The sequence below is a fragment of the Ictidomys tridecemlineatus genome, chromosome Y, assembly GCF_052094955.1.
Source record: "Ictidomys tridecemlineatus isolate mIctTri1 chromosome Y, mIctTri1.hap1, whole genome shotgun sequence".
NCBI classification, from domain to species: Eukaryota; Metazoa; Chordata; class Mammalia; order Rodentia; family Sciuridae; genus Ictidomys; species Ictidomys tridecemlineatus.
Window position 1 is genome coordinate 851,879 of NC_135494.1, and position 26,898 is coordinate 878,776.

Sequence of the window (26,898 nt, forward strand, 5' to 3'; positions counted from 1 at the left end):
ATGTGCCTTATCCTTGGTCCACCCCTTTGGGAATTGGACTATTAGCTTATGAAATTTGAAAGTTACATGAATTCTCTCTGACTACACTCACTATGATCACTACAAGATTTTGACTGATGTTATATATGGTCTCATTTCTATTATTAGAAGTAGGTTTTTTTTTTAAGTTCACCTAGAAGCACAGCACACCTGGCCCTGGATTTCACAGAATTTTCTAAAATGCTCAGGGGTTTTCAGAGAGTGTAGATCATGGACAAGTTCAGTCTCCTTTATCTCCTTGGTAAGAAATTATATCATCTTTATATTAATTTCATTGTATTTTATGCCTCTCATTTTGTACCTTTCCTATTATAATTATTTTTCATCATTCATGAGAAGAAGTTTAGTAGAGTTATATTTGTGTGTGTGTGTGTGTGTGTGTGTGTGTGTGTGTGTGTGTGTGTGTTTGTGTCCTGCTTCAGATTGAACCCAGGGCCTCATGCATGCTTGGCAAATGCTCTACTGTTGAGCTATATCCCAGCCCAAGAACATGGACAATTATTGATTTGTTTACTTATGTATTAAGTGGTGGGATTTAAGCCAGGAACTTGCTCCTGCTTGTTGTCATTCAAAAAATACTTTCAAGTTTCTGAAAGCATTTTTTGATGGTGGGTGTGTGTTTCCCTAGGGATTAAACCCAGAGGCACTTGACCACTGAACACATCTCCAGCATTTCTTATTTTTATTTTTTAATTTATTTTAATTTAATTTATAGTTGGAGATGGACAAAATACTTTAATTGTGTTGATTTTTTTTTTTTTGGTAAATCTAAGTTTCAAACCAAGTGCCTCAAACATGCTGGGAATGTGCTCTGTCACTGAGTAGTTATTGAGTCAGTTTCTTTATTAGGCAGAGGCTCATGTGTTTTGTGTATTTGTCCTTCTGTGTATGTTGTAGGAGATGGTCTCTCTGAAATTATTGGGCCACTTCCTCTAAGTTATTAGATTTGTGTCAAGTGCATGTTTTTGATATTGTTGAAGAGCCCATGGATGGTAATGGTGGCTATTTTAACTCTAATGGGTAGTTTCTGTGTCTTTGGATTTCTTATTTCTTTAATGTTATTGTATTTCTCATACCTTTCTTCTATTTATTTACTTTGATGTGCTGGATTGAATTCAACTAGTGTCTCACTGGTGCTATATGTGGCGCTGAGAATGAAACCCAGTACCTCACACATACAAGGAGAGTGAGATACAGCTTAGCCCCAGCACCAGCCCCTGCTGATTTCTTGATTGTGGTTTCACCAACACCTTCTCTTACCTGCTGGTGCTTAATTTATACTTACCTTGCTCTTTTTTCTCTCCTTTCCTTAAGTATAAGGGTCAATGATTGCTTTCATCTCTTCTTTTCTGGAATGTGCTTTGGATGCTGTAGAGACCCTCAGTGTACCATCTGTGCTGTTTTTTCATGTTGGACTTTTATATTTCATTTTTCTCAACATGGTCACATTTGCCCTTAAGTCACCTCTTACTCCTGTGTCTGTTTATAGCCCTGTGTTGCATCTCCCATTGCTTAAAGGTTTTCCAGCTGCTTCTGATCTGATTTCTGCTTTAAATCCCATGTTCTTTGAGCCTACTTGGGATTTCACTGGCATTGCATACTTTTTGAGGTGAGGCTTATGGCTCAGAATGTGGCCTGTTCTGGGTGGTGGTACTGTGATCCTGAGAAGGCTGTGTTTTACTTTGATTAATGGCCAGGGAAGCCCTTGTGTCTGTTTCTCTGCTAAATAATCACAGACCCAGCAGTGTTGTGGTGATGTCTCCCAATGTAGCAGTTTATTCTTCCTTGTCCTGGTGAGTTTTGTATGTCTCTGCCTGATGTATTTTGACTTTTTTTTTTCAGGTGCATGCTACTAACAATTCAAGATAGTTACTTGAAAGTTTAGCCTAGGGCCCCCACATCCCTTTAATCCCAGCAGTTCAGGACTCTTAGGCAGGAGGATCACAAATTCAAAGTAAGGTTCATCAAGTTAGGCACTGAATGATTTAGAGAAATTCTCTCTCAACATAGAAATAATTAAAAATAAAATAGGGTAGTGAATGGCTTGTTATGCACCCTTTGGTTCAATCCTTGGTACAAAATATAAACAAACAAATGAATAAATGAATAAAAACAATTTATTCCAGGGATTCTGGAGTCTTATCTTACTCATGCATGGTCAATCTCAAGTCTGTTATTTTCCATGCATGAGTTATGTTTTGCTGTTCCTCAGTATTCTTTGTACATTTTTTTTAAGTTAATGAAATATGTTTCTTGGGGCTGGAGTTGTGGCACAGTGGTAGAGTGCTTGCCTAGTCTGCATGAGGCACTGGGTTTGATTCTCAACACCATATACAACTGAAAAAAGTTCCATCAACAACTAAAAAAAGAAAAAAATGTGTTTCTTCCTTTTGTCCTATTTGGTGGTTTCTGTTTGTTGAAGGCTTACTTGCCTTTGCCTAGATAAAAGGTGTCTGAGATATGTTTAGCAAATTATTTTGTATTCAGCTTTTTTGAAAAATTTCCCTGAATGCTAGATCATCCAACAGAATGGAAACTTTAGGAGTTTCAAAGCTGACAGGCTGTGGATTGGCAGAATGACACCCACCAGCTGTGCTCTCTGACATTTCACCATGCAGCCTGGCAACATCTGCAGGTACCTCTAATGCAGTAGCAGAAGCAGCCAACAAAGTAGCAGAGAAAGAACAACCCCTCTTCAGGTTGAGCATAGTAAAAGTCCCAAATGTGTATGAGTCTTTTGGCCATTGGCAAGCTTGTTCCCATATAAGAAATAAAAAATTCACTCTCCAATATATTGCCCCAATTTTCTTTCTTGATGTCCTCAAAGCTTGTTTATGTATAAAAGTAAAAGCTCTGTTGTTCTCTGGGCTCATGCCTTGGGAATTATTTTTCTGGGCTGTAGTGCCACTAATAAACTGTTGCTGCCACATCTCAGTGTCTCCTGGCCTCATTTCTTCGTAAACCAGAAACTAGAGAATAACAGTAGAAACAGCAAAACCTCACTTGTCTGGTTTTTGTGAGTAGTTGTGCTGGGGCCTGTGCTTTAACACACAGTGGTGCTATTTAAAACTCTCCTATGTCTTTGCACTGCAGATCCCCACCTGGAGAGCATCCAGTGCTGAGCATGTGGGTCATGGTCCTCTTTTTAATGTTTCCTCCTAGTCTGTGTGAATTTCCTTCTTTCATCAGTATATCTCGGTGGTTTTATTTGGGGGGCATACTGTGGAGTAAATCCTCGGGTGCTTAACCACTGAACCAAATCCGCAGCACCTTCCCCCTTAACTTTTATTTTTGTTAACTTTCATTCAGGATTTTGCCAACCTGCTTAGGGCCTATCTAAGTTTCTAAGGCTGGCATTGAATTTGAGAACGTCCTGCCTCAGCTTCCTAAACCTGGCTGTTTTTAAAACCTGATTTTTAAAAGAAACTCTCTGAAGCTTTCTTGGTCAAATTTTAGGTGATGGTTGAGTGGGTAGACAATAGTTTGCTTTCTTGGTAGATGCAGGCTGTTTGTTTACTTAAATCCTTTTAAGGAATTTCTGCCTATTTTTTATAGTGATTACTTCTGATGTAGAAGCGTGAGAGTTGGTTTTAGGTGTTAATATATTTCCATGGTTGAGCTGGGGTTGTGGCTCAGTGGTGGAACACTCACCTAGTACATGTGAGGCCATGCATCAATCCTCAGTACCACATTGAAAAATAAAATAAATGAATAAATAAAGGCATTGAGTTCAATTACAATTAAAAAATGAAATATTTAAAAAATATATATTTCCATGGTGATTTGAGTATGAAGTGTCCAAAACGGAAGAAGATGTGCTGTGTGTAGTCTGGAGTCATAGAGGGTCAGGCTGAAGGGATCATGAAGGTCAAACCATGGTTGCTGTGTTGCACTCTTCCATATGACTGCTTCACGGAGCTGTTGGGAAACTTTCAGGGCTTTGGGGCATGATGACATTGTTGTTCTGATGGTTTGGCTTGGTTTCCACTTCTGTTCTATTTCATGGCTGTACTGAGATGATTCCAGGCTCCCTGTTGTGTCATTTTGCTATGAGTGTTGAATTGTTTTTCTTCTTATCATTAGGGGATTGTATAACATGTTCTTCTACAAATCTAAATTTCCACAGGTGCAATGGTGCATGATTGTATTCCTAGCAGCCTTGGAGGATGAGGCAGAAGAATTATAAATTTAAATGCTACCCTCAGCCTCTCACAAGGCCCTGAGGAAGTTTTTGAGTACTGTGTCAAAATGGCATATGTGTTGGGGATGTGGCTCAGTCATTAAGTGCCCTATAAATAAATAAAATAACATTTCTTGTAAGCTCATTAAATATGTTTTAGTGTTTTACATTTGAATGTATAGTAAATGGATTTTTGTCTACAGAATTGAGGATATAGTGCCTTTGGCCACCCAGATTCCAGTTTGCCTGGACCATCATTGTGATCTGTATCCAAGACACATGCTCTCACTCATCTTTCCATGCTGTGAAGGCCAGCCTCCTGAAGCCTTCCTCATGGTCTCTTGCTCACCTCTGCTGATACTGTGATGCTTAGGATATCACATGTTTTAAGTTTTTGAGAATGGTTGTATGTCAGTGGCAGGGGCACCTTCTGGTAGGTGATATTTTTGGCTGTTCCATCATGGAGCAGACATCATAGTATTGTTATGATTGTGCATGAAGTGGCGTGTTTCACACCCAAACTGTGTTAGATAGATGAGGATTCTGGGTTGCAACCCTGTTGCTTTACACACCCTGGAAATGCTTCTTTCTTAGGTTTCTTTGGACCACCATCATTACAGGCAGGAGAAAATTCTTTCACAACAGACACCAGTGCACATGTGGCCCACTCTTGACCAAAGTGTCCTTGAGTGGAACATGGCTTTGTGGAACATGATCTTATGGTAGTGAAGTGACTGCTTTTCAGCAGGTTATTGACAATCCTTGCACATTCACTGTTGCTGTGAGATTTAGAAATTCGTGTCTGCTGTTCATTAAGAAAAATGTTTTGAGACTTATAAAACTTTGCAATGTTGTTGTTTGGACAAGGTGACATCTTTGGGTCATTGAGTTATATGTAAGACATGTTCCATCTTTCACCTTCCTCATTCTGCTTTGACAGTAATCTTGAGAAATCATTACATTTTTGTGTTTATTAATCATTGTGCATGTTTTCTTTTTTTTCTGAATGTTGAAAACGTAATTTTAATAGATAATTCTTCATCTTACATAGGAGCACAATAAAATACACCACATTCTGAAGAAACTCCAGAAATTATAAGAATAAGTGAGGAAAATTCAGATGGGGCTACAATATCCATTACCTTAAACTGCAAGAGACAAAAGATTCCAAAGTGAAGGTTAACATTTACATATTTATGACTGGCCACATTTATGACTTGAAAATAAGAATCGGGCATTGGATGTGGAGAGAGGTGGAAAAGAACAGTATTGTGAGGGAAGAAACTGTCAGTGAAGAAAAATTTACTAATAACAAATTAAAGAATAAAAGGAGCTCCAAAGCAAATACTAGGGAGGGGAAAGCACATTAACTAAGATTTGATGCTCTCAAAGGAAGAAACCTTTCTGATGACACTTATGCAAGCTGGTTGCTTGCGATACGCTCTTAGTTCTATAAGGAAGACTCAAATGCCTCAGCAAACCCCGAATGAATACCAGATTGGTGTTTCCTAATAACACACACCAGTGGCCACATAGGCAGTTTAAAGACAGGAACCAAGAGAAAGGTCATACTCCACATCTGAGGTAAAAATGTGGCACGACATGTGAAAGTCCTACATGTCAGTCACTAATGCTTTCTTTGCTGTGACAATCCCTGTACAGTAATTTGTCAAACATTGTGGCAATACCAATGATAGCCTAACTAAGTCAGACAACAAACATTTATTTTTAATTTCTATGTGGTTAAAAAAAAAAGTCAGACACTGATGCTTTATGCATGCTCAGGGCCAATTTATAAATAATCCATTCAGTAATTCTTTTTTTTAACTTTTTTTTAAAGAGACAGAGAGGGAGAGAGAGAGAGAATTTTGGTATTTATTTTTTAGTTATCGGCGCACACAACACCTTTGTTTTGTATGTGGTGCTAGGGATCGAACCTGGGCCGCACGCATGCCAGGCAAGTGCGCTACCGCTTGAGCCACATCCCCAGCCCCATTCAGTAATTCTTAATATAAGTTTGAGTCAGTGAAAAGAAACTGGCAAAATCTCTTGCCATTCAATTTGTCAGATGGTGAAGACCAAAACAGAATGTTTCATCAGAGTTTTTTAATTTTTAAATATGATTGTCACATTGGGGAAATGAAATAAACACAGTAAAATAAACTGTACAAAGGCAAAGTCCAATAACAAAAAATATTTTACTAAAACATAAGATTTGGTTGGGGATGTGGCTCAAACGGTAGCGCGCTGACCTGGCATGCGTGCGTCCCGGGTTCAATCCCCAGCACCACATACAAAACAAAGATGTTGTGTCCGCCAATAACTAAAAAATAAATATTTTTAAAAAAACATAAGATTTACAGAATTCCATACAAGCCATACAAAATGGTCACAAGTTTTTTTTCTTTCTTTTTTTGAAGGGGGGAAATCTACACCTGACAGCAAAGTCACAATGTTATTAGTGAGGGCTGTGATGTTTGTTTAATGTTCCCATTTTGATTCACACAATCAAGCTTGTCCATCTACAGAGTCTAAATAAAGTTAGACTTAGCTAGAGAGCATATTCTAAAGAACTGGTTAGCTGCTTTTAACCAATGCAATTAGCTCACCATTAAGGGGAGTGAAAGGAGTCCATAAAATTAAAATAAAACTACCTTTCCCCTCAAAAAAATAAAATAAAAAATAAACACCCATACCCCTGGCAGCTAACCCTGTCAACTACCTTCATTCATAGTGCTTTATACTTAAACCATGATGGGGGAAATGAATAAAAGCAGAGAGCCACTGCTTTTAAACGTTTTGCAACAATCCAGATATTTCGAGCCTGGGCTCATGCTTTACAACAGTAAATCAGGACAAGACATAGATTTGCTAATGTGCATTTAATCACCAAAGGACTGAAGATGTCTGGGCTTTTATTCTGTAATGTTTCTATTAAGACTGTGTCCATTAAATGCAAACAAAGAAGGAAGAAATCTTGGCAGAACAGGAGAAGTGATGCACACTGGATGATCGGATCGATTTGAATATCATTCATGGCATATAGCCTAGTCCATGCTCTAGCTGTTTCTATGGCTTGGGCTTCCTTGGTCTTCCACTGCTCCACTTCATCATTTACCAATGGATCATCTGGATTAGGAGCACTTAACAAAGCCTGGATCAATAGCAGAACTGTGCGGATCTGCAGTGCTGGGGACCACTTATCTTTCAATATATCTAAACATATTATTCCCAACTTGTCTACATTAGGATGATAAATTTTGGTCATGAAACGTACTGTAGGTGCTGCCATTGGGTATTCTTCTGGAAGGAATAGTTCAAGTTTAAAAGTCCCTCCCTCAAAGGGGGAATCCTGGGGGCCAGCAATGACCACATCAAAATAACGGGCGTTGCTCTCATCTGGTTCTGCTTTAATGTCAGGAACTGGTTCTGCCAGGAAACTCTGGGTTTCCTTGATGATCCTGCGGGGCAGCCTGGCCATCTTGTCAGATCCCGAGTTCGGCCTCTGGTTTCGTCTTCAGCTTTGCTTGCCTCACATGTTTTCTATTTTATTAATTTTGTTGAGGAGAAATGCACTTGCAAATATCTAGTTGTTCTCTTCGTGTAATCCCACAAGATAACGCAATCCCCAGTTCATAAAGTATGGCAACCCGAGTGTTAGTTTGTCTATATGCTATCTCTAGGGGAATCTTCTTTGTGATCCATGCTCAGAAGTCATGTTCTAGGCATTTCCTTAAAGAAGGAACAATAGACTTTCAGAAAGAATCAAGAGATCAGTAAATACAGTGTTGTCTATATTAAGAGAGCAGGCACAGTGACCCACTGTGGTTGGCAGAATATCTCTCAATTGCTGAGTTCTATGATTGCAACAATTTCATACTCAGCTTTCTTTCCTAAGGGTAAGTACTATTGGGGATCCTAATATTAGCTCTCCACTGCAGAGAAGGTTGTTAGGACATGTAATAGAGGTGTAACCAACAACGTGACTCATGATACTGCCTTACTTCGTGTGAACTCACCAATGGAAGGGAGGAAAACACTTAGTTGCTTGCCTTCTGAGTGGCTCAATTCTAGTGTTGAAATGTTTGTGAGGAATTGAGTGCAGGAAGGATTTGATGGACCAAACCATGGAATTAATAAAAAATTCATAGAATCCTGTGGACATCAAGCCTGTTGAGTAAATATTTCTTCTGCTGTCAATCTCTCCTGATCTCCAGTTAACATTTGTGGGATATTTTAGATCTCAGTGACCTTTGAGGATGTGGCTGTGAACTTCACCCAGGAGGAGTGGGCATTGCTGGATCCTTCCCAGAAGAACCTTTACAGAGATGTGATGCTGGAAGTCCTCAGAAACCTGGCTTCTATAGGTAATAATGATGTTTTTAAAATTAATCAAATAGAGAACTCATGTTTATTTTTGTCATTTATATACAACATGAACAGGGAATACATTGTTGATTTACTGCAGCATAAAAGGCACCTACAATTTGGCAAAGCAGTTCTGTGTTCTAAGAATTCATACAGATTGTTCTGGTTTCTCATTTTAGAAAACAAATTGGATGAAAATAATATTGAAGATGAGATCAAAAATTCTGAGAGCATTCTAAGGTAATTGTACCCACAAGAGGTGTATTTGAGGGAATCTGAGAAGGTCATATAATTTTTAAAATAGAAGACCCACTCAAGAAGTATGCACAATTTGAAATATATTTATTCTTATAAGATTTTTTTTACCAGAAATATTTACTTAACTGTAACAGATATTCAGTTTTTTTCCAAGTACTTGGAAATTGCATGTGAATATCACTATTTGGATAATCACCATAGGGAAGCTGCATTGCAAAGGATTGTTTCCTTTCAATTTCTTGATTTTGAGGCAATTTAAACACATCAGGAAACCTCGCCTTACCTGATGTTGATAGTAATGTAAGCCTAGGTCCTATAAATAAGTATAAAATCATGAATGAATCAAGCATTGATAATGTGCTGGTCATTCTTCAAAGAAGCCATGTGGTGGTAAACTTCAATGGCCAAGAAGATAGTGTGGGGAAAGTTTCAATGAAATTCCAGTTCTTACCTGGACAAAGAAAAATTTTAATAGAGTAAATCCATGTGGTTATTATATGTGTGTCAAAGACTTCATATGCCCTTCATTACTTCATAGGCACATCACATCTCACTCTGGACACAAATGCTACAACCACGAGGAATGTGAAGAGAAGCCACGTGAATTTAAACACTATAGGCAATCCCTGGTTTCTCTAAAAAATGTTCACACACAAATGTTAATACAAACTGGAGAGGGACCTTATGAAAGTACAGTACGCGGGTACGTCTTCAGTTATTCTAGTGACATTCAAAGACATGAAGATACTCATACTGGGTTGCAACCCTATGAATATCAACAATGTGGTGAAGCCTCATCTTCTTCCACACGTGTTCAAAGACACATGAGAACACACAGTGGAGGTAAACCTTTTCAATGTGAGGTATGTGGGAAAGCCTTTCATTTCCCTTCTTTATTTAGAAGACATGAAAGAACTCATTATGGAGAGAAATTCTATGAATGTAAACAAGATCGTGAAACCTTTATTTCACACACAAGTCTTCAAAGGCAGAGGATCACACACATGGGGAATGCACGCTTCAAATGTAAGGAATGTGGGAAAGACTTTGCTTACCCCAGTTTATTTAGAAGACATCAGAGAACACATACTGGAGAGAAGCCCTATGAATGTAAGTGGTGTAGAAAAACCTTTTCTACATCCAGTTACCTTCAGATTCATGGAAGAATACATACTGGAGAGAAGCCCTACGAATGTAAGCAGTGTGGAAAAGCCTTTTCTACATCCAGTTACCTTCAAATACATGGAAGAACACATACTGGAGAGAAGCCCTATGAATGTAAGCAGTGTGGAAAAGTCTTCGCTAATGTTTCTGGCCTTTACCAACATGAAAAAATTCATACTAGAGACAAGTACTATGAGTGTAGGCTTTATGGCAAAGCCTTTGCTAGTTCTAGTGACCTTCAAAGGCATAGAAGAACACATACTGGAGAGAAGTCCTATAAATGTAAGCAGTGTGGAAAAGTTTTTGCAAGTTCCAGTGAACTTCAGAGACATGAAAAAACTCATCCTGGAGAAAAGCCCTATGAATGTAAGCAGTGTGGCAAAGCCTTTGCTACATCCGGTATCCTTCACTCACATGAAAAAACTCATACTGGAGCAAAGCCCTATGACTGTAAGCAGTGTGGCAAAGCCTTTGCTACATCCGGTATCCTTCACTCACATGAAAAAACTTATACTGGAGCAAAGCCCTATGAATGTAAGCAGTGTGGCAAAGCCTTTACTAAATCCACTTGTCTTCAGATTCATGGAAGAATTCATACTGGAGAGAAGCCCTATGAATGTAAGCAGTGTGGAAAAGCCTTCAGTAGTTTCTCTGGCCTTCACTCACATAAAAAAATTCATACTGGAGAGAAGCCTTATGCATGCAAGCAGTGTGGCAAAGCCTTTCCTAGGTCTTATAGCCTTCGCAGACATGAAAGAACACATACTGGGGAGAAGCCCTATGAATGTAAGCAGTGTGGCAAAGCCTTTACTAGATCCAGTGAGCTTCACTCACATGAAAAAACTCATACTGGAGAAAAGCCCTATGAATGTAAGCAGTGTGGGAAAGCCTTTGTTAGATCCCGTTTCCTTCAGATTCATGGAAGAACGCATACTGGAGAGAAGCCCTATGAGTGTAAGCAGTGTGGAAAAGCCTTCAGTAGTTTCTCTGGCCTTCACTCACAGAAAACAATTCATACTGGGGTGAAGCCTTATGCATGTAAGCAGTGTGGCAAAGCCTTCAGTCGTTCCTCTGGCCTTTACTTACATAAAAGAATCCATACTGGAGAGAGGCCTTATGCATGTGAGCAGTGTGGCAAAGCCTTTGCTACATCCAGTGGGATTCACAGACATAGAAGAACACATACGTGGGGAGAAGCCCTGTGAATGTAAGCAGTGTGGCAATTTCTTTGCTAGTTCCAGTTACCTTCCCAAACTTTAAAAATCTCATACTGGAGAAAAGCCCTATGAATGTGAACAATGTGGCAAAGCCTTTGCTAGTTCCAGTGACCTTCAAAGACATGGGAGAACACATATTGGAGAGAAGCTCTATGGTTGTAAACTATGTGTAAAAGCCTTTGTTACATTTGTTCAGCTTCACTTACATGAAGGATCCCATAGTGCAGAGAAATCGTACTCATGAAACCAATTGGCAAAGTCTTCTGTTAATAATGTTTCACTCTTTAACATGTAGTAAGTTTTCTGTAGAAAAATTCTTTGAATGTGAAATGTGGTAAATCAATATTTCTTGTCAAATTCAAAGAGAAGAGAGTGCTCACATGTCCAAATGTATCTATCTACCTACCTACCTACCTACCTACTTACCTACCGACCTACCTATAAATAGTACTGTGAATTTAGTTTGGGGGTCATCTATCACTGAGCCACAACGTTTTTCCTTTTTATTTTGAGAGAGGGACTTGCTGAGTTCCTTAGGGCCTTGCTTAGGTGCTGAGTTTGGCTTCACATTTGTGATCCTTCTGCCTCAGACCCCGAGTCTCCGTGATTAAAGGCAAACTCTACTAGATTCAACTGAATAAAGCATTAAATGTGGAGAATTTGGAAAATCATTCCATTTTTCCTGTTGCCTTCAAAGTCATTTCACTCACACTGGAAAAAAACCCCTCAGAATGTGGAAGATTGTGTACATTCTGTCAGCTTCCCATCCCAGTCCTGCTTTCCTTCTCATATATGACAATACAGAGAGAAGCCCTGAGAATGTGATTAATGTGGGAAGTTTTCTAATTTTCCGAGTTTTTATAAGTTCTGGGAAGACTTTTCTTGAAAGATTCATGCCAAAATAAATAAATCATATGCAAGTAAGTGTTCAAGTGTTTCCGTTTTGTTCACTTGTAGAAAGGACTCATACTGTGGAAAATCCTGTGGAAAAGCCGTGTGGGGCAGTATTCAGCTTTCATGGTTTCCTTCAAAGACATTAAGGGATTCACATCAGGGAAAACCCTTCTGTTCTTTAAACAATGTGATGACACTTTCACTTTTGCATGTTCTTTTTGAACATCATGGAAGCACTCACTCTGGAGAAAAGCCTTGTATATAAAAATGTGGTGAGACCTTCAGTTGTTTCAGATCTATTTATTTATTTTTATGTTTTTTAAAGAGAGAGTGAGAGAGAGAGAGAGAATTTTAACATTTATTCATTTTTTCTTAGTTCTCAGCGGACACAACATCTTCGCTTGTATGTGGTGCTGAGGATCGAACCCAGGCCGCACGCACGCTAGGCGAGAGTGCTACCGCCTGAGCCACATCCCCAGCCCTTCAGATCCATTTAGACTTACATAGACTTGAGAATTTTTATTTTAATTTCTTTTACTTTTTTTTTTTGGTACCAGGGATTCAACCCAGAGACACTTAACCTCTGAGCCACATTCTAGTTCTTTTTTTTTTTTTTCAAATATTTAGACATGGTCTCACTGAATTGCTTTGGTCCTCACTATGTTGCTGAGGTTGACTTTGAACTTGAGATCCCCTGCCTCAGCCTGCTTTTCCAGTGGAATTATAGTCATGCAACCCCTTCAGCAAGAATCCTCTTTTTCTGAGAAAACCAGTGTAGGCGTTTAAAAAGGGTGTGTGTCTTCATTTCTTTCTATTCAGAGGTAAGGAGAATGCACCCTGGATTGGATGTCGGAATTGTGTCAGCATGAAGATGTAAAAGCAACATGTTTCTCCCTGTTAAATATCTCTTCTTGTTAGATTTAATTTTTCTCTCTATATTTGTTGATCGGTAGTCAACTCTCCCATATGATGACATAATTTCATATTTACTCTGTGTGTGTGTGTGCACAAAATCTAGTGTGTAGTATGATTTTGTACATAGAAGTATGTTATAGAATAGTACACGAGATTTGTAGTTAAAATGCATGAACCTGTATTGGCAGCTTTTTAATTTTTTTTTAGAGTTTTCATCTCTCTTCTTCTTTTGAGTCCAATTTCTCTCATATTGCCCATATATTTTCCACTAAAGACCTTAGCAAACAAATAATATTTTATGGGCTGGGGATGTGGCTCAAGCAGTAGACCACTCAACCTGGCATGCGTGCGGCCCAGGTTCGATCCTCAGCACCACATACCAAGAAAGATGTTGTGTCCACCGAGCACTAAAAAATAAATATTAAAAATCTCTCTCTCTCTCTCTCTCTCTCTCTCTCTCTCTCTCTCTCTCTCTCTCTCTCTCTCTCTCCTCTCTCACTCTCTCTTTAAAAAGAAAAGAACAAACAAATGATATTTTATGACTCTGGTCTCATAATTAAAAATAACTTTTTCCAGGTTTATGAATAATATGATATTTTCTGTCTCCTCATATATCTTATGACTCTTATATATGTTGTGAAAAAATTAAAAACTGTGAGAAGTTTTAAATTAATTACCAGGGTCATAGAATTGAGGGCCAAAGAAAATAAGCATTACTATTATAATTATCGTCGTCATCATCACCACCACCACCACCATCATATCTGAAGTGCATAAGCCCTGATCCCATCCCTACCCATTTTTATTTTTTTTTAATTTTGATTGAAGTATTTTATAAATTCTTTCCAAGGGCCTCAGTATGTTGGTGAGGCTGGGTTTGAACTTGTGATTTTCAAACTATAGCCACTGGGATTACAGATGTGCTATCATGCCTGGCTCCTTGATGTTTCTTGAGACTTTGATGTAAATCAATATATGCCTGGATTTTGTAGAGTTTCCAAGTCTTAATTGATTCATAGGCAAGAATTCCTTTTTACTGTGTTTATGTATACTAATGCCCTTAAAGCTCTAAGATTCTACAATGATTCTGAGCATCACAAAGACATTAATTCACAGCTTATACCCCAAATTTTTATATTTCCAGTTGGACTAAACTGAAGTCCATTTTGAAAAATTTTATTTTCGATAATTTTGTTGAAAAGAGGGTGGGAGAATTGTTTTAATATTTAAGGGAAAAAACTATTCATTTGTATTAAGATCTAATGATAAAATGAAATGTAAGTAATCAACATGAGTATTACAGAAATTTTTTTCACAAACATTTTTTTGTTCCCTCTGTGCACCAGACACCAGATAATCAACTTTGCAGAGTCACAGAGACTATGGAACGTGCCCTGGTGCTCATGTGAGTGTTATCTAAAGCACCAAGTGACACTACAAAAGCAAACAACTGAGAGGGCTGAGTTGTGCCACCCACACATGCACACCCATACCCACGTGCACACGCATGTACAGGATCAAGTCACCCTTTCTCTACATATTCTCCCTAGTGCAGTTCTTTCATCTTCTCTGTGTAATGCAACTATTGATTTCTTTGACTTTTCTCACAACATTGCTGCCCATTATTTTTTTTTCTCAAAAATCAATTATTACATCATGTCTTCTCAACTTATTCTTTTGTGTGTTTCTAAAGTTTGCTTACACGTTGTGTATGTGAGTTGAGGCCTGTGCACTCCAGCATTCTGGGCACATTGGCTAAATGTCTCTTTGTTCCTCCTTTGCTCCCTTCTTTCCTTCAGATTTCACCCAGGAGTTCTTCACTACTGAGCTTCCCCCTAGCTCTTTTATTGTTATTTTTTAAGATGGGGTGACGCTGGCCTCAAACTTGTGGTCACCCTGCCTCAGCCTCCTAGATGCTGGGACCATAGAGATGTGACCCTTTGTGCCCTACAACTGGCCTCTTCCTTTTCCTTGGTGCCTTATTGGCCTGTTGATGACTCTGGGACCACTACTGTGTCACTCGTGTTTCTTCTAAGCCTCATGTGTTGTGTTGTAAGTAGGCACATTAAAGAGCATTATAAAAGTTGTAATTTGTATGTATTGTTAGGAGAGACATCTTCTAAAAATATACTTTGCCCTGTACTTATTTGAGTTGCTTTCTATTTCTTCTTATTCCCTGGTACCAGGGACCCAATCTTGCCATGTGCCTGCTAGACAGGTGCTCTAGCAGTGAGCACTCCCCTTGCTCAGGTGGTGAGTTTGCTGTGGCTGTGTGTGTGGACCCACTGATGACCACGCCAGTAGATGCAGCGCTGCAGGTTTTCCTCCATGTTTTCATCTGGTCCCTTTCTTCTTAAACATCGTTAACAGCAGGGAATTTTAACCACTGACATCCAATTTAGCTTTTATCACTATGATTAATACTTAGGTGGAATATGCCGGAAAACCCAGGCTGGACTTCTCTCTGTGTTCAGGGAACCTCAGTAGCCCTGGAACCATCATGTGATGATTTTCTTCATACACAGCATGTGATCAAAACTAGGTAAGGGGGGCCCCAGTTGAATGTCCTAATGTATTGGTGCTCTCTTCTTCACCTAAGAATCTTAAGTAAGCTTCTCCAGAGACCCTCACCATAATGTTGTTTAAAACAAATATCATTAAAAAGATTTGCAAAGAACTCAATATACTTTAGAATGAAGATGTAATTATATATGGGGCTGGGGATGTGGCTCAAGAGGTAGCGCGCTTGCCTAGCATGCGAGTAGCCCGGGTTCGATCCTCAGCACCACATACCAACAAAGATGTTGTGTCCTCTGAGAACCAAAAAATAAATATTAAAATTCTCTCTCTCTCCCACTCTCTCCCTCTCTCTCACTCTTTCTTAAAAAAAAAAAAAGATGTAATTATATGACTGCTTCTTTTCTAATAAAGCTTGGAAGACATGTGAATAATCTCAAAAATGATTAAAAATTCACTTTCTTGAACAACCAAAAAAATTTTTATGTAGACTCCTACAAAAAATAAATAAATAAAAATGAATAAACCTCCACCCCCTCCCCAACCCCCACCCCCTCCCCACCCCGGGTATAAAGATAATAAAATTCCAACATCTAGGTACAGAAAATCTTAGGTGATACCCTTCTGAGCCCTGCTGTCAATGACTCTGCTTCCTGAGTCTTCCCCAGGCATCCAGCCTCATATGCCCCACATCAGTAATAGAGCCTCAACTGGCAAAAAATTTCACATGGTAGCCAGGAATTTTTCTTTTAACATTAACAGCAGGGTCTCTGATGGGATTCTGGAGCACTAGTTTCAAGGCTCCCAGACACTTTAGAGCTTCCTTACCAGCAGTCATGACCCATTTGAAGTCCACAGTGGGTGTAGGACCCTGGATGTGGTCAGCCTTCATGAAGGCAATACCCCTCTTGACCCTACAGCCAGTAAATTTCCAGGATCCTGCTTTCCAGTGCTTGCCCTGTACTGCAAGGGGTTTTGCATGTTGATATAAACTTCTGGGTGTTCTTGCTGTGCTCTGCTGGGGTCATTGTGCCCAAGAGGCCTGGACATTGCTAGTCCTTGGGTCTATTAATGACTGTGGAGCAGGAGGCACTTGCATGGATGCCCATTTACTCCTGGGTCTGATGAACTTCCTGGGCCATGACCACCCAGTCTTGCCTGGATCTGCTCTTCACTGTCGCCTTCTTCCCTGCACTGCCTGAGCTCAGAGTCCCCTCAGTTCTCCACACTCACATTCCTCTCTCTTGATGGCCTTGGTGGCCACCAGGAAACACATACCCTCTTAGCCTCATGGACTCCTGCCAGACCCCACTCTGCACAGGTCAACATGGTGTATGGTGCATGTTTGGCATCTCCTCCTGCTATAGAGTCTTGGTACACTGGGCCCCAGGGTCAACCTGGTGTGTGCCACAGGGTGGACTACTCCCCATGTCATGTGGAACCCTGGTATACTCTGCCCACACCCTGGGTACCCTGCCAGTAGGAGAGAGGGCATCCAGCAGAGAACTTGGGTTCTGATCTGCTGTGATAGTGTGATTTAAGGACCTCCATTGACCTGTCCTGTGCCCACCCAGGGGAAGACTGCAGGGCTCCCTGGATGTATTATGCTCCCTGGAACATGCCCCCATTTAGAACTGTGTTTGTGTCATCTGTGACTGGCTGTGATTTATAATTTGTTTTTACTTGTAGTCTGAGGGAAACACAAATTTCATTCAGCCAAAATTGAGTTAACCAAATGGGACAACGGGTTGGAACAGAATTTTTTTTTTGTTGTTGGAGAGCATATTTCTTGATATTGTAAGTGCTGCTGAAATGAAGACTTCATGATTTGGAGGGAATGTAAGAAAAGCGAAGCAAGTGAAAACATTGTGACATGGGCTTCTGGAAAGGTACTTTCAGCTGATTCAATGGATAAAAATGAAATTGGACCACTGATCTCAATTTGATGTATTTTTACATGAGAAAAAAATATCTTTCTGTAAGGGTCTAGGGAAATGTCAGAGGGAGAGACCACCCAAGAGACTGACTCCATGCAATTGGCAAAAGGGGATATTTATTGGGGATCCATTTTAGTGCTCTGTGGCTCTGAGCTTACTCAAGAAGGGAGAGCAGCCCAGAGCCCAGAGCAAAGGTCAAGCAGAGCTTAAGTACACTTTTTGGAGAGGGCGGTGGGCTTTGCATACATCAGAACAAATCATCATGAGGCGCGGGGAAATTGAACAACAACTCTGAGACGTGATTGGCACATTCATTGGCGGGAACAGGTTGGGCGGAGGTGATTGGTCATTCCTAAGGGGGGTACACATTCAAACTGATTGGTTCGGGCCCTGTGACAAACTGCACAGGGCCCTAGGCTAAATGGCTAGTAGGGTGTGGTCTTAACTATCTCAGGAATCTGGGTGTAACAGAGGAACTCAATAATATCTAATCTTTTACATTTTAATTCAAGCCCTCCAGCTTAGAAACTTTACCCTTTCATTTCCATTATTGAAACAAATTCATGATGGTTAAGGCAGCTTCCATGTGAGGTTTTATTAATATAAACAGACTCTGTTTATATTATGTTTATATGCAGACTCTGTTTATTAATATAACCTTATAGATAGGTGTTACAATGTTAGAAGACTGGAACACAGGTAATAAAGCAGATGCTGTGGTGGCTTTTTTGACACCCAAGGAAACATATCTGATTTATGTGTCATTCATTATCTCTCTTCTCTCTTTTTCCAAAATTTTAAATCAGAATAATTATGTCCATCTCATGGTAGGTGAGTCATTGACAGTCCTATAGAAAAAGAAAATGATAGATATTATTGTAGTATTATTTGGTTGTAAATAGTGTGTTTTTACTTGCTAATAACTAAGTTACTGAAGCATCATAATACATGAGGTTATCAATCTGATCTTTTTTCATGTTTATTTGAAATTATATTTAGAAATAATTTACTTTTCTCAATTTTTTTCTTTTACTAATTATCTAAATTCATACCATAATTAAATATCAATTGAGGCCCAGGTTTATTTATTCAGTGCCAAATGGGATGGACTATTATTAAGGAGGCAAGAAAGAAGTGGATTTTAAAGTCTAGTTATATTTCCATTGTTAAAGTCCACAACATACAGCCAGGTACAGTGGGGCACACCTGTGATCCTTCTTGCTGCAGGGGCTGAGACAGGAGTGTTGCAAATTTGAAGACAGCCTTAGCAACTTAGCTGGGCCTTCTGCAACCTGGTGAGACTGCATCTCAAAATAAAATATAAAAATGACTGGGGATGTGGCTCAGTAGTATAATATCTCTGGGTTTAATCTCAGGAGAACCAAACCAAAAAGAAAAAAAACCTTAAAAGGTCATGAGATCTAATTACCTTAAAGGTCACTGAGATCTAAAATATCCCACCAAATGTGTAGTGGAGGCCAGGAGAGATGGACAGCATGAGAAATCTATACTCAACATGCATGATGTTCACATGATTCCAGGAGGAACCCTAAGGTAAAGGATGAACTTTGGCTTATTATAACATGTTGCTTCATCCATTCTCTTTGTCAAATAATATTCAACACTGGTTTAGTAACTAACAAACACCCTACACCAATGCAATATTTTGAAAACTGTGGAGACTATCAGCTGGAGAGAAGGGGGTATTCCATACTATGAGTAATGATACATTTAATTGTCATCCTGATTGGATTAAGAGATACTGCTGATTAATGAGATTCTGTGTGTGTCCATGAGGGTGTGTCTACAAATGATTGGCATGTGGGATAGTCAATAAATTCAAATCCCTACATCAAAATTTATGAGGCACCACTGTGGTTTTCAAGAGGGTTGTTATTTGGTCAGGGGGAGCCAGGATTTATGAGGCACCACAAAAGTGTTAGAGAGGATTGTTGTCTGGCCAGGGAAAGCTGGGCTTAGGTGAGTACAAGCCCCGGGCAGGGATTCCCAGCAAGGCTAGAAATTTATAGTAAAACAAAAATTAACTTTTCATGATTTTATGATGAGATGGCTCCTAATATTAAGATTGAATTAGGCTGGGTTCATAAGAGATTTATACTCAAATCCATTACATTTATGCTCCCACCCACCTTCTTTGTAGGACAATAAAAAGGAGTATGGGGACATAGCTCAGGCCTAATGTGGCCCTGCCATGGATTCAATGCCCAGCACAGAGTGGAGAACAAAGCCCCTGCAGTTGAGTTCTCATTTCCCAACTGGTATGTGGCCACAATTCCACACTTTTGGGAATATGACTGTGCATATGTTAGCCCCCCGCCCAATGTCCATGGGTAATATTGGTAGGTGGAATGACTTTGGGTTATCGTGCAGGATGTGAAAGACTTAACCAAGTCCAAGTTAGGAGTAAAGAATACAATTGTATTTACTTTCCAGGAAGGGGTAGATACTGGAGCCAGAATGAGACAGGCAGTCAGTACAGACAGGAAAATGGAGTCAATTTTGAGTGAGTCTGGCAAGTTGCAGACTGTCCTCTGAGGAACAGAAATATTAATTCCTTCAGAGCACTTGCTCCACCCTCATCAAGAATTTGCCCTTGCTCCATTCTGTTGCTAAGATATTCTGTCTCAGGAATTGGCCCTCCCTACAGAGAGCTATAAGGTTGTTAATGTGTCCTTGGCTGCTCCATCCTGCCCTTCCCCCTTCAGCCTTCCTGTTTGTCACCTTTGTGCCATCTCACCAAGCATGTCTGGGCCTAGTCACAAAGGCAGGAAAGAGAAAGATAAGGAGGAAAGGAATGGAGAACAAAGGAAGACCAGGACTCACAAAATAAAGATTGAACATCTCCCTTCTGGGAATACCAGGATGGCTCCCTTCTTCCTCCTGGGGAGAAGTCCATGTTCCTCATTTTTGAATAAAGCCTGCTTTGTGTGCTTGCCTGGGCTTGCTTCTCTAATGTTCAAGCTTCAATGTGTGAGGGGGCAGAACTCCTCCCCAGTAACCAGCGGTATCAACACCACAGGCCATATGTGCCCCAAGTGGGCTTTCATATGCAGGCTGTATGGGCCGAGCTGAGCAGGGGTATTGTTCTTTCTGGTTTAATTATCAGTTGAAACCCAGGAAGCTGAGAGCCCTAGGTCACAAGCTAGGGATATGGTGCTTACCAGGCAGGAGCTGGTGGGCTTGTGGCTTTTCTTGAAAATGTTGGTGCCTCTGAACCACTGACATGGAAAGAACACAAAGGAGGGGATCCACCTGATAGATGAATTCAGGTCAGCCTGTGCATGAAAAACCAGCCTCTACCTCAGAGCAAAGTCTGTGCAAGGAGGGGGGTGGTGTGACCCTTGTCCTTAGAAATACCTACAGAGCACTCCTAGGCATATACTAACCCTCCCACCCTGCTGAGTTGTTTATCTGAAAATAACAGGAGAGATCTGCTGTGCAACCTGTCCCTGACTTAGTCAGGCTAGGTGGGGACCCATAGCAACCTCCCAGCAGCCACCTATTAGCATGAGACAGGGAAAATACCTGGGGTGCCAGATGACCCTCCCAGTAGTTTATGGAGGTTGATGATATGTTGGGAAACCCCAGAGCTCAGCAGGAACACCCTTCTTGGCTTAAACCAATTAGTTCAAAGGAATCCCCCTACCCAATTGTTGCCACCAGTGAATGTGCTAATCATGTTTTTGAGTTGTTTTATAATTTTCCTGCGGTGTGTGATGATTTGCTAAGAGATGCTATGATGCATGTGAAGTCCCTGCCTTCCCCAAAGAGTGCATAAAACTGCTGCAAACCCTGGGTTTGGGGCCTCTCAGCTTCACCAGTTGCTGTGTGCACATGGAGGACTGAGCTAGCTCACAATAAATACCTCTTTGCTGCTTACATGGATCTTGGCCTCTTATGGTCTTTTGGGGGTCCTGAATTGGAGCATAACATGCAATGGGGTGAAGTGTGTCAAGGGGGCACGTGACCATGAGCTCACAGACATTTTATGAGACCCATAGATGCCTGAAGCCACAGATGACACCTAACCTACATACAGTGTGCCCTCTACACACATGCCTTTGACTGACTGCCCTTTCTATAAAACCTGAGAGTCCTAGACAGCCCTGAAGAGACAGCTAAGGACATGGTGCCCTGGTCTTCCTGGTGTAGCTTCACTGATCAAAGTTCCTTTCCTGCTTTTCATCATGACATTTTCTGTTTGGTTTTGGGGTAAACAGATGACCTGATGTGTGGAATCACCAGAGTCAGGTCACTTTCTAGAACTGCCCTAATAGTGGAATGTAGAACTTGGACATTAAGCACAAAGCAGCCATTTTATTTCCAGTGCACATTGCTGCCTTGGAGGATTCACTCCACTTCCTTATTTTCCCCTGTTCTGCTGGGGACAGAGCACTGGGCCAAATCACCAACACCAATTGCTTACTTCCTTAGCTCAGGCTATCTCCTCAAAGATCAGGGGGCAGAAGGTGAGGAGAATTACAGAAATAATTGTCAAACTTTTTTTATTTTTAGATATCACACAAGTGTGATATATGTGACATCTTTAAATATTGTTTCAAAAATTTTGTGACTGTCTTGCTAAGTTGTCTGAGGTCACACCAAGTGATTCTATATATGAATATAGGTATCTTTTTCTTAGAGGTTCTGTGGTATATTCCCTGTGGGGATTGATCCCTGAGCTAGATCTCCAACCCTTTTATTTTATTTTCAGATAGGATTTCCCTGTTTGTGAAGCCAGGTTTAAAGAGAAGAGTCTATGTAGCTAGGTTAATGTGGTCCAATAGGAACCATAAAGAAAATGGAGTCTAATCTGAACCTGGGAAAACCAGAACAACACCTGAGAAATTGAAATATTAATGTCCCATTGTCGTAGGGACAAATGAGGCAAGGCACCAAACATAGCAGGAAACACTTTTACTTGCCTGCAGCCAGGTTCAGAGGGTGTAGCCTTTGCTGTAATCAATCAATCCCCTGAACCCCAAGTTCAGGGAGTTTCAGAGTTTTATACCCAGCATGTAAGAGGAGGGGCTCAGAAGTTCACACAAAAGCAGCTTTTTCTTTCACTGTTCTGGGCAAGTTAACTCTTCAAGGACAACACCTGAGAAGAAGAGAGCTTCTTCTCCCCTTTCTTTCCTCCCCCTGCCAGCTGTTACTATGGAGCCCAATTGTAACTTATATTAAAAATGTAGACATCTCTGTGAAGCCCAGCTCAAGGCCAGAGACCTCCTTTGCACATTTCTTCAAAGTATCATACTGGATGGGTTTGTGATGACTAGTAAGGGGGTGTCCAGCTCCTGGAGTGCTGGTATCTTCTCTGCCAGTGGCCAAGTAAACAGGGTGACATGAAAATAGGAAGTTTATCTACAATGGACTCTTTTGGTGACAGTCGGAAAATCAGCCATGGGGAAGAGGGCTTTTCTGTGGAGAAAGAGGGAGCCACTTCACCATGACCTTGGGCAGGTCCTAAATAAGTGTTAATGAAGTAGCTCCCAGTAAAACAGGAAGATGCTAATCCAACCACCCTAGGCTGTTCCTGCCCTGGTTTCTGCTCCACGCCCCACCAGCCCACCAGTTTCCCACCTTTGTCCTTCCACCTGCAACCCCCATCACATGCACAATAAAGAGAAATAAAGGACAGGAATGTGGAGGACAAAAGATGACATTAGATGTAAAAGAGAGAAGACTTCTGTTTTCCAAGGATTTCTCCTTTCCAGTCCCCTTCTTCCTGGGGGTGGGGGTGAATCTTTTCTGCTCTTCCTTAATTGAGCCTTCCACTTTCCACTCTCCACGTGCTTCTCTGTGTTATACTTCAGCATTTGGGGAAGCAAGGACCCGTCACAGTAAACACGGGTAACACTGTAGATCCTGACCTGAACCTTGGGCTCCTCCTGCCTCAGCCTCCTCAAGTAACTTTTTTTTAAATTGTTCTTTGTTTCTGTGGAGGAGTTCACACCCAGGGCATCACCCATGCTGGGAAAGCAGTCTCCCAGAGCCATAGCTCAACCCATCCTCACCAAGTTCCAAGCAAAGACTTCTAACTGGGTTATTTTTCCAACCCAGCAAAGACACTCCACCTGAAAAGGAATGGGACCAAGGATCTGTCACTCTAGGGAATTTTAGGAAGTGATTGGATAACATTAGTTGTCAGTTATAAGGCAGAGGTGTTCCTGGAGGAGGACCATTAGTGTTTCTGGGGTGGAACTGTCCAATCAGATTCATGAGCACAGGGGAAGGGCGGGCTTTGGAAATCTCGTGGGCTTTTCTTCCTCACCAACTCCGCTCTTCCTTCCTGGGCCCCATGTGCTCTGCCCTGAAGGCCTAGGTGATTCTGAGCAGCCCGTGTCCCAGAGATCTCTGGTGCTCAGGGGTTCCTCAAGAGAACACCAGGTCCCCAAGGAAGATAAAAATGGTGAGTATGTGACCAGGGCTGAAGGTACGCAGTCAGCACCTGCCTTGGGGCCCCGCAAACCAGTGAGCTGCAGAGCCTGGCGGAGTCTCCTCTGGAGGTTGCCCTGGGTCTCTACCCTGGTCCTGGGGGTTGGGCTGGATGGTAGAAACTTGAAGTCACCTCCCTGGCGACTGACCCAAAGCCTCTATCCCCTGGTCCAACCGGGTGAGCTGGGTGTTGGGTGCCCGAAATTGGTGCAGAGGGTGCTGCCTAGTCCTCCATGGTATTTGTCTCTGGGCTTCTGCCCTCTGGGCCTGAGGGGTGGGCTGGTCCCTGAGGTCAGCTCAGAGCATGAGGCCCAATTCTGGCTGGAAGGTGGCCCTGGGCTCCATTCTGTGGCTTCCATTGTTGAATGGGCTGCTCAGGTCCCTGGCTTCCCCTCCCCTCCCCTCACTGCTGCTGGCCTGCACCCACTGTTCCAAATGTGTAGGAAGCAGGATGCAAATCCACTTTCCTTTTCCCTGTTCAGAGTCTGTGAAGGCTGCTGTAGGTCCTTCATTTGCAGTTGCCTGCTGCGTTCTAAAATGCCATCTTCCTCTCCACTTCCCATCACTCTCAAATATATTTTCTTCCTGTGTTTCAAATGAACACAGTCTATTCACTTTCACTTTTCCTTTAGTGAAGTATTGCAAGGAATATTTTCTTTTTATATTGGGGATCAAAACTAGAGAAGGTTTATCAGTAAAATCCTCAGGAACCCCCCCCCCCAGTATTTTAAAAAGAGATCATATACCACTTGTTTTGGACACAGTCCTCCAGTTTATGATCATCCGGCCTTAGCTTCCTGAGTCCCTGGGATTACAGGCATGTGCCACTATCTCTGGCAAGCATAACCTTTTTTTCTTTTTAAGAGAGAGAGAATTTTAATATTTATTTATTTAATTTGGCAGACACAACATCTTTGTTTGTATGTGGTGCTGAGGATTGAACCCTGGCCGCACTCATGCCAGGCGAGCATGCTACTTCTTGAGCCACATCCATAGCCCATAATTTTTTTTTCTGTTTCTGAATATCATCCTTTAGGGGAAAGAATAGTAACTTGACACATCTTGTGTTCTGGTAAAATAGCTGCTTTAAATGAAATAAGGCAGTGCATTATTCATACTAGGGATATTGAATCTTTAGCTACATCCTCAGCTCTTTTTTGTATGTTTATTTGTTTGTTTTTGGTAGAAGGTATTTTTTTCTTGACTTTTGTTACTTTTACATGACAGTAAAATGCATTTTGACACACCATATGTAAATAGAGTGTAACTTCTTTTTTTTTTTTTTGGTTGTACCTAATGTCCATTCACATGGGTCATGTAGTCAAATACGATAATAGTGTCTGATTTATTCTCTTGTCATTCATCTCCAGCCCTTTTAAAATTTATTTTCAGACAGGATCTGGCTATGTTGTCTAGGCTTGCCTGGAACTTCTGATCCTCCTGTCTCAGCATCTCAAGCTGTTGGAATTAAATCACTGGCCACCATACCTGAGGAAAATAGTTTATTTTGACCCAAATATTAATGACCATCCTCAGGAACATGGATTCACCCTATCCTTATTGATGTATGTGTCCCATTCTGGAAGAAATTACATCTTTTCTAATAACAGGGATTGAACCCAGAGGAACTCAATCACTGAACCATATCAGCAACCGTTTTTATGTTTTATTTTGAGACATGATCTCACTACGTTCCTTAGGGCTTCATTAAGTTGCTGAGGCTGGCTTTGAATTTAGCAGTCCTCCTGACCCAATCTCTCAAGCTGCTGGGATTATAGTTGTGCCCCACTGTGCATGCCTGACAAGAACATTTGAAAAGGAAGTTATGCATGAATACAGTAACCAAGTGCATTGGTAGGATCATCAGATGGGTGGCTACAGTGAAAAAGGGGAAATTTCTTCTGTAGGTCCCTTACTACATTGTTAGCTTTGGGAGATGGTGGTTATATGTTGGGTAAGGTTGGTAATATATTCTGAGAAGTTCATTTGTTTGGAGAATTTTTGACTAATACAGAAATTAAGGTAATTGGCTTTGAAAGAGCTTTAGAGAGGCCAAGATAATTGTTGCCAATGATGCAGAACCCTGTCTTATACCTCATGGTGGCCTAGTTCCCCAATGTCCGGTAGTCTGAAGGTTCATTGATATAGAGCAAGTTCATAGAGAACATCAGTTCACACCTGCCTAAATTCTGTTTTTTTTTTTAATCTTCCTAAGATGTAGACACCAAATCTGATTTTCTCAGCCAGGTTTTCTTTGGACACCTCAGAGAGTCCTATGTTCTCAGCTACTATCCATTCCTGGGGCTGCCACCATGTGCTCACAGGTGTCCTGTGCCCTGCATGGTAAAAGGAATTTCAGGCCCTGGGTCAGCTCCTCTTAGAGGACAGCCTAAGTTGTGAGGTACAGCATCTTGGGGGCTCACCTGAGGTCTTGGGGCTAAGGAATGTCCCGGAACAAGCCTCATGTAGACAACTAACTTCTTGGAACCTTGTTTTCCCCAAGCCCTGTTCCCATTCCTTGGAGAAAGTTGGACAGTCAGCCTGTGGATGCTGGTGCTGAGGGCCCAGGTCAGCTGTGACTCCTGCCCTTTCAGTCTCTCACAGTGTGAAGGAGCGAAACCTCTCCCAGAGCATAAGGACCACGACCCCAGTGCAGAGCTGTGCAAACCTGAAAAGCCTCATAGACTGGAATCATGATCCAGGTTCATGGGAGAGTGATCCTGGAGGCTGTCAGTGAGCAAGACCTGGAGGGAGCATGTCCCAGCTGTCAGGGACCTTCCCTGCCCCTTGAGCCTGACACATGTGTGTTCCCTCAGCACCAAAGCTTTCTGTGTATCACTTTGAAATGATGTGCTCACTTATCTGAGGCCCAGGTTTATTTATTCAGAACCATATGGGGTGGACTATTATTAAGAGGCAAGAAAGAATTGGATTTTAAAGTCTAGTTATA

General features: G+C 41.1%; 1 protein-coding gene, 1 long non-coding RNA gene and 1 pseudogene across 2 annotated transcripts in view; 1 reads left to right on the top strand and 2 right to left on the bottom strand.

The window, feature by feature from the left end:
• Positions 1-7,049: 7,049 nt before the first annotated feature.
• On the bottom strand, positions 7,050-7,736 carry LOC144372140 (ubiquitin-conjugating enzyme E2 N pseudogene; annotated as a pseudogene).
• A 139-nt stretch (positions 7,737-7,875) lies between these two features.
• On the top strand, positions 7,876-12,150 carry LOC144371947 (uncharacterized). Its single transcript, XM_078035282.1, has 3 exons — positions 7,876-8,586; positions 8,767-8,827; positions 9,384-12,150. The coding sequence occupies exons 1-3, from the start codon at positions 8,553-8,555 to the stop codon at positions 11,212-11,214; spliced, it is 1,926 nt and encodes a 641-aa protein (XP_077891408.1). The 5' UTR covers positions 7,876-8,552; the 3' UTR covers positions 11,215-12,150.
• Positions 12,151-18,273: 6,123 nt separating this feature from the next.
• LOC144371951 (uncharacterized) overlaps positions 18,274-26,898 on the bottom strand; it is a 38,212-nt gene continuing 29,587 nt past the window's right edge. The window contains exon 3 of the long non-coding RNA XR_013432011.1: positions 18,274-18,337. This is a non-coding gene — a long non-coding RNA (uncharacterized LOC144371951). The remainder of the gene's footprint in view (positions 18,338-26,898) is intronic.

Coding starts and splice junctions, on each gene's coding strand:
- LOC144371947 (XM_078035282.1), top strand. CDS start 8,553: ATGCTGGAAGTCCTCAGAAACCTGGCTTCTATAG. Junction 8,587..8,766: donor CAGAAACCTGGCTTCTATAG/GTAATAATGATG, acceptor TTCTCATTTTAG/AAAACAAATTGGATGAAAAT. Junction 8,828..9,383: donor AATTCTGAGAGCATTCTAAG/GTAATTGTACCC, acceptor ATTACTTCATAG/GCACATCACATCTCACTCTG.